General features: G+C 39.6%; 1 protein-coding gene across 1 annotated transcript in view; it reads left to right on the top strand.

Moving 5' to 3' along the window:
- The window catches only part of ANOS1 (anosmin 1), a 124,594-nt gene extending 119,564 nt beyond the window's left edge, over positions 1 to 5,030 (top strand). Inside the window, exon 14 of the mRNA XM_064143033.1 lies at positions 459 to 5,030. Coding sequence (XP_063999103.1) covers positions 459 to 517 — 59 coding nt within the window. The 3' untranslated portion in view covers positions 518 to 5,030. The remainder of the gene's footprint in view (positions 1 to 458) is intronic.
- The last annotated feature ends 7,794 nt before the right edge of the window (positions 5,031 to 12,824 follow it).

The following is a 12,824-nucleotide window of genomic DNA, read 5'->3' as shown; positions in this document are numbered from 1 at the left end:
ACCTAGCACCCAGCCCTAGCCAGTCAGCTAGACCATGGCACTAAGTGCCTCATCCAGGCTTTGCTTCAACACCTCCAGGGACGGTGCCTCCACCACCTCCCTGGGCAGCCCATTCCAATGCCAATCACTCTCTCTGTGAAGAACTTCTTCCTAACATCCAGCCTAGACTTCCCCCAGCACAGCTTGAGACTGTGTCCCCTTGTTCTATTGCTGGTTGTCTGGGAGAAGAGACCAACCCCCATCTGGTTACAGCCTCCCTTCAGGTACTTGTAGACAGCAATGACAGTTATCTGCAGACAGTTATCAGCACTGAACTTGCACATAATTGTCAGCACAGGCAGTTCACTTATAAGCTACAGGATTGCAAGCTGAAAGCCTCACAAAGCATTTTAGTATTGATAAATGTTATTACATATTCAAGGCTTGATATGTGCATATTTTCTTACTCATTTACTTAGGACCTCATCTGAAGCAACATCATCCACATCACTACAAGCCACTCCCAGAGAAATACTAGACTGTTTTAGATGGTTACACAAATAACTGAGAGAAAAACTGAGCTCACAAATGAGGACTGAGAAAAGGCACATCTGCAGCAGCAGTGAAGCCAGTTTTCCAGTGGAAGTTACCATCTTGTAAGATCTGTATCTACTTCTCTATAGTTTAGCCACGAAGAATTGTATTTGCACCAAGACCAGGGTGAAATATACAGCAAATATCATTTGATTACCACCACAAACTGAAGATCACATCCAGCCCAAGGCCTGTGAGAAACCCAGAAGTGTGTTTGTTACGATGTTTTTGTATTTATGTGCTTACAATAGATTAAAATGGTGCAATGTATGGCTTTTTCTCTTTGTGACTTCAATGTTAATATTTGCAAGGTTGTCCTGTGATGTAGACATGCTTTTGAACACTGAAGGCCATGTTCTCATCAGTGTGTTTAAATAATGTATTTTACTTAAAGCTCTGTCTGTCAACAGTTTACTCTCTAGTGTACTTTTCAGCTAAAGATCTCAACATGTCTGAAATAAGGACATAAGTAAAAGAAATATTGGTAGCAGAAGCTCTAAAATAGTCTATTTTACATAACTGCAGTAGCACCTCACAAGAAGGATGCATTTATGTCATGCAGCTGTTCTGAAATATTAACATTTTAGCATATGAATCTTCTAATAATGTAGTTAATAGCTAAAAAAAAACCCATACAGGGTAGATGAAGCATTGTAGAGAGACAAATGGCATTTGATAGATTTGTTGAAAATTAATGGTAATCAATAAAATGAATTGATAGATTCTGGAGGAATTACTTAAAATTCTGCTTTGAATTGTTTTTGATATGTTATATTTCAGGGTATGTTGGAAAGGAACATCAATTTTCTAGTTGAAAATCTTAATGCATTAGCATTTCAGAAACTGAAATTCTGAGCCACATTCATTATTCGAGTAGCTGCAGAGCTACGTTTTGGCTTTGGATTTTGATGCATGTCTTTCTTTTCCCTGTGGATCTTTGGAACAGAAGGATGGATGGATATGCTCTGTTCTGCTTACAGAAAGAATTATGTGACAGTCTTCTGGCATCTGGAAAACATTGGCTTATAGTTTATTTGAATGCATTTTTCAAATTTAGACAGAAGGGTGCCCTTTTTAGCCATAAGGGAATTAATATTGCCTTATTGTGCAATATGAACTGTCTAGAATAATTTGCCACACAGTGAGACGTACCTTGACAGTAAACAGAAACTGCTTGGATTTATTATGGAGAGAGTGGAAAGTATCTGCCAATAAATGTCCACACAAATACTCATAATCAGCTTTTAATGTTCAAATGTCCCAAGTGCTGCTGGGTTCTTTGGCCCTGCTTCCAATGCTCCCTGAGTCATTGTATAAAGTTAACATACCTTAAGCACTCAGGAGACAAACTTAACAAAGTGGCCACTTTTTCTACCAGCAGATGCTACAGACTCTCCTATGCTTCATACCTGTCTGAGTTATTCAATGAGAGGAGCTCAGGCACTAGTGGCAGATATATTTTCCTTCTCTTGATGACATTCGGTTTTGTGGAAAAGCAAAGACAAAAATATGTACCTGAAACTGAGGATCAGAGTTATGTTTATTACAGTAGAGCATTCACAAAATATCCAAATACACTTTCCCTGTACTGACATATAAAGCTTTTTGATTTGGATGGGTTGATGCCACGGGACAAAGGAAACTGAGTTATTTGCTCATCATCCAATTTTCCTACATTTCTGCCTTCAATTTTAATGGTCTCTCTCTTTTCTTTTTTTTCCCCTGTTCTCTTTCTACTTTGCCAGTTGTCATTTTTCATATTCTCAGTGACCAAAAACTTTTCCAGATATTGTTTTTCATTTCCACATGGCCTTTAATGGTAGTTTGAAAAGTATTCGAGGCTATGGCGCTTTTCGTTCCTTCTTCTCTTGTTCTGCCATCTCCCTTTCTCCGGTATTCATTAGTGAACAAACAGATGAACCCTTTGTCAAATCTGTGGTTTAAAGGTTTCTTTTCAGTTTTGGCAGAGGACCAGAGACTGGGAGATTTCTGCTAGGGTGGAAATATGTAGTGCATACAATTTACAATTTGAATCGAACCAATGTGCAGCACTTCTTCAACGCTTAGATTGCGCAGGGCCGAGATGAGACTAGAAGTGATCTCTGTGGTGTTTGCTGAGCGCAGGAGTCAGTGGGATCAGGGAAAGTGATCACCTCAGGCCTCTCTGAAAGATCCTGCCCAAGCTTTCAATCACAGCATATTTTAATTACGCTGCAGCAAATCTGCAGTGACTTGGATAATGTTAATGAAATTATGTCTCGTTCACAGTGAAATGGTAAAGCATAGAACATGGATGTCAGACTTTATTACAGTGATGCCAAATCTGGCTTGAAGATAAACTGGAAGTTAGCAGCCCTGAGTGATCATAGCCTTAGTCTTTGGTGCCGAAGGGAAGCCTTATTCTTCTGACATTAATCAAAGTGGTTACCATTTGCTGATGCCAGCCTCTTTGAAGCATTCAACTTTTAAAAGTAATGATGTACTTTTGAAGAACACAGAGGGGGTCTCCCTTTTGAAGTAGAAATGCATATTTTAAAAAGATGATAAAATAGAATTGTATTAAACAAGAGTATTGTATAGAGTCCACTAAGATGTAAATTATTGTTTTCCTTCTACAAATCAGCTTAGCAGCTCACCCTTCAAGTAATCTTCCAAACCAAAAATGAAAAATACAAGGTCAATAAAGCTCATGCATGGATTTTAAATCCTCAGCTAGGAGTGACATCCTAATTATTCTTTGGATTTAGCAGTGCAGATTTGAAGTTGTCAGTGTCTAAGTTGTAAAGCCTTGTTTGCTGAATCATACAGGGTATTGTTATCATTTACTAAGCTAAAATCACACCAAGTATTTAATTCAGCAATAGAGTTGTAATTTGCTACTTGATTCACTAGTTAAAGATTTATTTTCTCTAATGATGTTGTGTAATAGAGAGTTGATATAGCTAATGGGATGTTTTTAGATAGTCTGCACCTTTCCATTAATGTATTATTTGCTCTCTGTGGGTCCGATGGATTTGTCAGTTGACTTCAGGACGCATTTTGTTTAACTGTTTCTTAAAGGAGAGTTATAAGATTATGCCATTTTTGCTAGCTGCTTTGTGAAGTGGATTGGGTTTTTTTGGTCACTGGTGTTTTTTGTTCAAGAGAGAATGGTTTGTTCTTGTCATATCTTTTTTTTTTTTCTTTGGATCACTTTTAAATTGTTTATAGGGCAGGAGAAATTCAAATAAGACAGAGCTTTTGCTGTGTCATCTGTGTCTGTTATTTTGAGTCATCATTAAGAATATATCACACAGACAATAAGAAGCTGACTTAAAAAATGCTGAACATCCTCAGTGGCTTCAGAAAGTGCCGAGGACATGATGTTAACCTTTACAATTGTTTGGCCTGGTCACACAAAAAGAATTGCTCTTTTCTAATGACAATGCAAATTCTACCACTTGTACTATCAGAAACATTAATAGTAGCCTGCAACACTTTCACCTCTGTGCTCCCCACTAGAGCCTTGCAGAGTTTTGGATAAGCAGGCCCTGATGCAGAAAGGTATGCAGAAGAGGAAACCTCAGTCTGCACAACGAAGTCAGTAAGATGGAAGTAAACCTGTGCAGTTAAGGATGAGCTTTAGTGATGCCTCAAAACCTGGATGTCAAAATTCACTTGAATACCATCTTAAATCAGGACCTTATAGAAGAAAATGTAGGATCCAGGTAGTTCTGAACTCTGTGTGCAACATCATATATATATTTTTTTGTTAATTTTGTCTTGTGCATATGTAAATGTAGTTGTGATATTGACTTATTTATTAATTCCTTTTCTTACACTATGTGCCAAGTATATTCCTGCCCTTTTGATCAATACCTGTGAACATCGATTACTAAAAGATAATGTGATGCGAACTTGTGCATTGTAACCAGGAATATGATGCTAATAAAGCTGTTGCATGTAGTATTAAATAACTAAACAAAAATCCTTTATTTAAAAACTGTAAATGAATACCTGCATATGTTGCTTATATATGGTTTTGCATGCCAAAACTCATTGTTCAGTTGTGGGCATGAAATGTAACAACTGTATTACCTCTACTGAATATATTGGTAAGGTACAATTTACAAAGTCATTAACAGAACTCTCTATGTAATTTCCCCCTCCCTTTTTTTTTTTTTTACTTAATTATATTGTAGTGGAGGTAACAGAACTGTCTCTGTTGCTCAAATTTGCTGTAGAAATTATATTCCTATAACACTCATTTCAAGTCAATATTTATTTATGTATGTAATACAAAAAGATTGGTCCTATGTGTTTGTCCTGTTATTTAGAGAGGGAAAAAAAAAATACACTTCTTGTAAAAATGATTTGTAAAGGAATGTAAATAGAGTCTGATTTCTTTTGCTCACTATTTTCATGTTTGGAATTTGTACATACTGATTAGGTAATAAACTACTCTACATTGAAATCTTGCTACGTTATCTCCTCCATAAAATAAATGCAGTTTTGTTTTACTTAAGTTGGAGACTTAGAGTCATCTAGGAAAAATCAGTGTCACACCAAGTGTCTTTGCCCTACACCTGAATTTGATTGTGTGTAAGATCATACCATTTTATCCACTATTTACTGCAGCATTTATTTTTCTTTATAAAGTGATCAAAATAATCTCAGCATGAATTTAGACGTCGTTTGAGTCTTCTATGTTGAAAAGCAACCTTTGAAGTAAAAAATCAGACTCAATAGCTTGCTCTCCCTTTCTCTGTTTTAATGAGGTAGTGCACAGTGAAGGTTTATTCACTCTCTGTAATAGTCACTTCAATTAATTGAAGTGGTGCTGGATCTATGTCAGTGGCCTGATCCTGCAAGTCAAGATTTTAATGACTGAAAGTCGCGGTGATATCTGTGTATACACCTGATTTGGAGGGTTTTTCTGTTTTAAAGCTCAGTACCCTGTGATTTAAATTCTATATTTTTAATAAATATAAATATCAATCTTAGTACAAGCATTTAACTGTCATAGATCTGCTGTCATTTTCCGATGCAATATCTTTAGTTTGGGGGTTCACTTTTGATTTAGTCTTGACTTACCTAAGAGGCATTTAGATTTTGTTACATTGAACATAAACTCCCAATGTTTTCTAGCATTGCTTTCTTTGTTAGAATGGCTGCTTTAACTTTTTGGTTTGGGTTCTGCTTTAAATAAATGGATAATGTTTAGAAAAAAATCTTAATAGTTTAATTTCTCTGCAAGTAGGGCTATTTGAATGATACTTGCCATGGTGGTTTGGTAAACTCGGACAAAGAGTGGACAGGTAAGTTGTAAAAATCAGCAGCTGGAGTGTTCTATACACAGTGAATGGGAATAGCCATTAAGCTTTCATTTCCATAACTTTAAGTACATGTTTTATTCAACATGGAATTAAAACAAGACTGACTGGATTATGTGAATCATATGAAATAAAGCAAAGTTTTGCTATATATTTAACAGCATCAATTATTTTGATTTGAGGGTTTATGCTGCTGTACAACTTGGGGTTTGTGCTTCTAAAAGCAGAATGCACTCAAAAAGATTCCATTTCATTAAAAAACCAAACCAAAACACAGTACAATGAAAGCTTTTTACAGTACAATAGTAACCCCCCCCACCCCATGTACTTCACTTTTCTTATTACAGGTGTTGTTTTGCCATGGTCTGGATCTATTCCAGTCTCTTTGAGGAAAGCCTTGGGCCAAAACACTGACTGTTAGCCCCTCGGTGGCAATGCAGCACCTGTGAGGGTAAGGAAATCATCAGAGAGAATGCTGAGAATATAAGCTTTGAAATGGAGCCAATGTGCAAAAATCCTGCAGATCTGAAGGGGATGCAGTTTGCAGCGATGAATTGCTGTGTCCCCTTTGGTTTGGGCTTCTTCCTGCCTCTACTCAAGGTGCTGGCAGGAGCACAGATTAATGTTTAATGTATGCCTTGCTACAAGCATTTACTGAGAGTGCCGTGTGGCACAGCAAGTAAAGAATTTATGAGTCGTTTCTGAACTCAGTTCCTCAGCTGTGATAGTGATTTATTCATGTTACTTAACAATAAGCTACATTCAGGAAGTCTGTTTTTTCTCCAGAGGAGCTCACCTTTGGAAATAATGGTTTGTCATTTTTCAGTAGAGCGAGGCAGATAGGCTACACACAAACAATCTCTTTATATTTGTACATCAATCTTTTTGTTTTGTTAAATTTCATTTAAAAATTAATATTTACCTACAATTCTTTTCAGAATTGATCAGCAGAAAACATGTGTCAAGCAGAGTAATTCAGCTGAGTGAACATTTCAGCTTCAGGTTCTCTCTCTGAAATTCAGCTTTTGACTGAAGAAATCTCCCTGTTCAAAAAAACCCCACAACTATATATACAGCTACTGGAAAACTGGGTCAATTAATGTAGTCAGACTTTATCTAGGAAACTTGTTCTCTTATCTCAGTGAATCTCAGAATGTCCAGAATACTGCATAGCATGCATCATTCATACAGATGATGGCTTGCTTGGGTGCTTGCCCTTTCATGTTTTGGAGATAATCAAGGATGGGGACTCATAGAAGTACCTTGAAGACTCATAGAAATACCTTGATTTGCTCTTAGCCCAGATATCTGCAGATGCAGAGCTGAAATGAGATCAGAGTGCAGAAGATCCCCATGGCTAGGGTACTAGCTGGGAGTGACACAGCTTGCTGCTCTGACAGGGTTTTGTGTCTACTGCTGGCACTGTGTTAGGGAGATTCTCCAGGATATTGGAGCAAAACTTTGAGAGGTGAGATTTGGGCTTGTGTGGAACTGTTTTGCCATTGTGGAAAACATGTGTCTCTTCTCTATTTCTGTTTTTCACTTGGGTTCCCATGTGCTCAGGGACCTGTCTCCCCTACATTGACTTGTCATAAGCATTCCCCTGCGTTTAGTCCCCACGTCCATAGGTTTCTGGTTGGTCCCTATCTCAGAGAGTCACCCAAATAATCACCTAGTGTCAGAGGGATAGCTGTGTGAGTTTCATAATTTCCACTCTTGCTGGAAGGAGAAGAACTGTATTGGATCATAAGAAAAACTGAGTAAATCAAGGTCCTATGAACCAGAAATCCTGGCACTGCATGCAAAGAGGCTGTAGCTCCAAGGATTCCCCTTATGTTGTTTCAGCAGTTACTGCAAATTTGTGAGCTGTTTTATCCATCATGAGAGCAGTAATGAGGTCCTGACCTGCCAAAAGCAGAAGCTGCACTGGGTGTCAATCGAAAGAAAGGAACATTCCTCCTAAAGGCAGGGCTTGAACCAAGGGGGAGGCTATTGGCTCAACACAGCCTCATGCTCCATCCTTCTAGCAAGGCATTAGTCTCAAGCAAAAATGTTTACTCTCTGTGAAAGTCCTACTATAGGCAGGACAGTGAAGATCAAGCATTAAAAATAGGATGCAATTTGCATATAAGAGAAGACAAGCAGTGAAGAGACCTAGAGACTACAACTAGTTCCTTAACTGTCCTAACTATGGGGAAACTGTGACATAGGCAAAGCATTTCTACACAAGCACATTTCCAGTTTTGCTTACTGAATCAGCTTCAGATGAAAGAAAAGGGTGCTGCTCTGACTTTTAGCAACTTAAACTGAGGCTTTAGCAACAGTTGCTGTGAAATGCTCCAGAGCTTCTCCAATCAATAGCCTTCCTTTATATTCAAAACACAAGCCTACATGCCTGACTTGCTGCACTGCGCTTGAAAGAGAGCCTTGCACAGGCATTGTGAAGCATACATTACAATCATCTTGAATGTGGAAATGATGAAACACTTGCAGATCAAGTAATTGTTTCTTTTCCTCCTTGTGTAGTTTATGATTACTCAGAAACAAGAAAAAGGGTCCTCCTTTAGATGAGCCCATAGCCAAAGATCAGAAAAAAAAAAAGTGGATTTTCTTAAGGACTTTTGAAGGAGAAGATAAAGATCACCAATTATAGCCCACCAGAGGTTTGGTGCCAGAAATAAAAGGAGGCCAGATGTGAATATCAGTCTCCCTGAACACCTCTTTGCTATGCATCTTGGCTGGTCAGTGGCCCTAGGTACAGTCTGCCAGCAAATTCAATTGCTGTGCCAGTGCCATGGAGCCAGCACTGTAAAGAATCAGCTTCTTCTGGTCTCTGGCAGGCTGCTGTCATTATCCAAGTAAACTTTCCCATGGTGGGCAAATACTTAGCTTTCTATTAAATTAACAGAGCCATTGCTTGAAAAAAGATAATTTAATAAGGCACTGTGGGAGGAAAACCATCAAGACAAAATCATTTAGAGAACAAGAAGTGTAGCCAGTAGAACAAGGGAGGTTATTCTTCCCCTGTGCTCAGCGCTGCTCAGGCCACACCTTGAGTGCTGTGTCCAGTTCTGGGCTCCTCAATTCAAGAGAGATGTTGCAGTACTGGAAGGTGTCCACAGGAGGGCGACAAAGCTGTGAGGGGCCTGGAACACAAACCCTATGAGGAGAGGCTGAGGGAGCTGGGGGTGTGCAGCCTGGAGAAGAGGAGGCTCAGGGTGACTTTATTGCTGTCTACAACTACCTGAAGGGAGGTTGTAGCCAGGTGGGGTTGGTCTCTTCTCCCAGGCAGCCAGCAACAGAACAAGGGGACAGAGTCTCAAGCTGTGCCAGGGGAAGTCTAGGCTGGATGTGAGGAGGAAGTTCTTGCCAAAGAGAGTGATTGGCATTGGAATGGGCTGCCCAGGGAGGTGGTGGAGTCACCATCCCTGGAGGTGTTCAAGCAAAGCCTGGCTGAGGCACCTAGTGCCATGTTCTAGTTGACTGGCTAGGGCTGGGTGCTAGGTTGGACTGGATGATCTTGGAGGTCTCTTCCAACCTGGTTGATTCTATGAACACTTCTATGAACACTAAGAAAGAGTTTAATAAGGGAAGAGTGAAAAAAAGAAAAGTGATTTTAAAACTTCCTTATTTTTCTCTTAAATGATAGTGACCAAATTAGTCAGAAACTGTAGGTGAAAACATTTCTGCAAATTCTATAGCATCAGACCCTGAAATGTTTTTCTAATGTGCCTTGGGAATAAAAAAAAAAGGCCTGTGCAGTGTTGGGAAGCCTCTAGTTGCAGCATTTCAGTGAGGCTGGGCAAGTTAGAATAGTGCATTTTGTTAGGCAGGTCATGTTCATCTCAACACAGATTAATGTCATTAGGAGGTGTACATAAGGCTTAGATAAGTGCTGACTAGCATCGGCACCATCAGGACAGGTCACAGTCAGTTTAATGGTGGCTGCTGCACTGTTTTTGTGCCAAGTTTGTTAGCCTTTCTGCTGTATGAGGTGAAAATGTGTAAGCAAAAGGCATTAAAAAAGTCTCTTTCAATAAATTCTGCACCGATTCTAGGCCATTGCTGACAAATGTTGGACAAGCTTCTTCCAGTTGTTTCTAATCTCCTTCTTGATGACTGTGATTTTGGTGTTTGAAGTCCCTTTAGTGGCAAGTTTGTTGGATGCACATGCTTTCCCCGTGTCACTGAGGCAGATTTTGCACTACACAAGACAACTTATATGTCCCCAGGGCTGTGGAGCACTATCTGTGCCTACTCCATCTGCTTCCAAGGATCATCTCTCATAAAGTCTCTTTACAAATCACAGTCACCTCTGCCCTTCAATCCATTTAAAATTTAATAGTAGTGCTGCTGGACTTGAGATTAACAAACCAAATTTACTCATCATTGTTGACTTTGAAGACAGATCCTAGGCTATGTCAAGCACTTACCCTTGATTAGGTGATTTCTTTAATTATTTCTTTTCCACAGACAATCATTTTGACTTTCAGCTACGCACCCTGCACATACTTCTGTTGCTTGAACCTCCCTCCTCTCTGCTCTGTTCTGCCTTGTCTCTAATAGCCATAACTCTGCCATGGGAAATTCACTCTTCTAAAAAGCATTTTTATGAGTTTCCTTGTTTCTCTGGGGACTTTGCCTTTGCTTGTTTTTAACCACTCTCTCCCTACTTATTCATTTGATATCTTGAATTTTGTGTGACTTGAACAATGTCGCTTCTCCATTGCTCATTTAAGAGGAAATTCAGTTATTAGATGCAAGATGTTTTTTAACATTCTAATTGCCAAACAGTCTGTTATGTGTTCTTGTCCCAGTTTTGCTGGGATTGAATCCCAAGCCAGCCATGGGCTGCAGACTATTATCAGTTGTGAGTCAGCCAGAACAGCTGGCTACAGGTTTATTCGATACCATGAGCATCACACTCCCTGTAAAGGAGGATGTTTGCTCGGGAGAGTGGAGTCATAGAATCATAGAATCAACCAGGTTGGAAGAGACCTCCAACATCATCCAAGCATATTGACCGCAGGGAAATTCCTCTCTCTGCTCATAGTTTGAATGTTTGCTAGTTATTAACAAGCTACTGGTTAATATTATTCCCAGAATATCTTCCATAACTGTGTAAGAACAGATATTAATATTAAAAATGCAGTGATTGGGGGTGGCAAGAGTTCAGAATATTAAAATTACTAAGTTATATATTTTTATAGAATATCCTCCTGCATCGATTAATTTCTCCCCTCTGTGACACTTTCTGCTTTGAAATTAGTCTATTTCATCCATAAAAGAGCTAAAAACAACCAAAAAATGTAAATGCTTCTAGTGAGGAACAATTTTTTTCTCCATAGTTGGGCACTATTTGCACCATAAACTGGTTATACTTTTAACTTAATTTCATAGAATCATAGAATCAAGCAGGTTGGAAGAAACCTCCAAGATCATCCAGGTCAACCTAGCACCCAGCCCTAGCCAGTCAACCAGACCATGGCACTAAGTGCCTCAGCCAGGCTTTGCTTCAACACCTCCAGGGATGGTGACTCCACCACCTCCCTGGGCAGCCCATTCCAATGCCAATCACTCTCTCTGGCAACAACTTCCTCCTAACATCCAGCCTAGACCTCCCTAGCACAACTTGAGACTGTGTCCCCTTGTTCTATTGCTGGTTGCCTGGGAGAAGAGACCAACCCCCACCTGGCTACAGCCTCCTTTCAGGTAGTTGTAGACAGCAGTGGGGTCCCCCCTGAGCCTCCTCTTCTGCAGGCTGCACACCCCCAGCTCCCTCAGCCTCTCCTCATAGGGTTTGTGTTCCAGGCCCCTCACCAGCTTTGTTGCCCTTCTCTGGACACGTTCCAGCACCTCAACATCTCTCTTGAATGGAGGAGCCCAGAACTGGACACAGCACTTAAGGTGTGGCCTGACCAGTGCTGAGTACACTCAAATTGTAATTTCAGACATTTCCCCCTAAAGCTTTTGTATCTCTGTCTGCTTTCTTGCTATAAATTTAAAGAACATGCAGGATGCATCCTCACAGCAGCTAATTATTATGTCAAAGAAAAAATGGTCTGATGTTATGTTACGTGTCTCTTACAGCGTTTCACAAGTATGATTTTATCCATTGCACCACACTCTCTGTGTGTTTATTCTGCCGTGAACTTGCGCTGTTGACAAAAGTGTATTTCAGAAAGCATTTCAAGAATGCAGGCAGAGGTCTAGCTAAGGCAAAAGCTTATTGCTAAAGACATTATCTTCTCTTCAACCACTTGGATGACTTTTGATATTGCTTTATTCTACTGTAATTGTGGTTGGTAAACTAATCCTTGGAATTACTAAACTTGTATATGCTTGAAGAAATGTAGGCTTCTCTAAAGAGGGGGGAAGAAAAGTGGTTTGGTTTTGGTTTATTTAACTTTGTGTTATACTTTCTTGCCAGTCAGAGCTTAGACTTTTGAGATTTTCCACTGTAAATAGAAAGGTTATAATTTTAGAAAAGTAGTGAAGAAGGAAAGGTTGAAAGAGGAGAATGTGAAATTCTCCTGAAGTTAAGAATGTAAAGGATTAGGTTGCATGAACAACACCAAGTGATGCCACTTTTGTGACAAGACTATAAGCTTTGTCAGTGATGGTGATGATGAGACTGACAGTGGGACCCATCTGTTGACAAGACAGTTCTTGGGGGACATGCTGCCTCTGAGGAACCCAAATCCTTGGTGTTACTGAAATGTTGACAGGGCTCCTCAACCCTCTGAATACCATTCTGTGCTTATGTTCCATGTGGATGTTAATAACACTACTGGGAATGAGTTTACACAGATTAAAAGCTACTGTAAGACTCTGGGAATGGTGAGGTGAAGAGGTCAAGAGCTCAGGTGATTTTTTTGTCAGTTTTGCTATCAAAGGTCAAGGCTTAGGGACAGATGTGACATGGAGATAAATATGTGA

Source organism: Pogoniulus pusillus, chromosome 5 (assembly GCF_015220805.1).
Source record: "Pogoniulus pusillus isolate bPogPus1 chromosome 5, bPogPus1.pri, whole genome shotgun sequence".
Lineage (NCBI taxonomy): Eukaryota > Metazoa > Chordata > Aves > Piciformes > Lybiidae > Pogoniulus > Pogoniulus pusillus.
The sequence above is the reverse complement of the archived record's forward strand: the minus strand, read 5'-3'. Positions and strand labels throughout refer to the sequence as shown.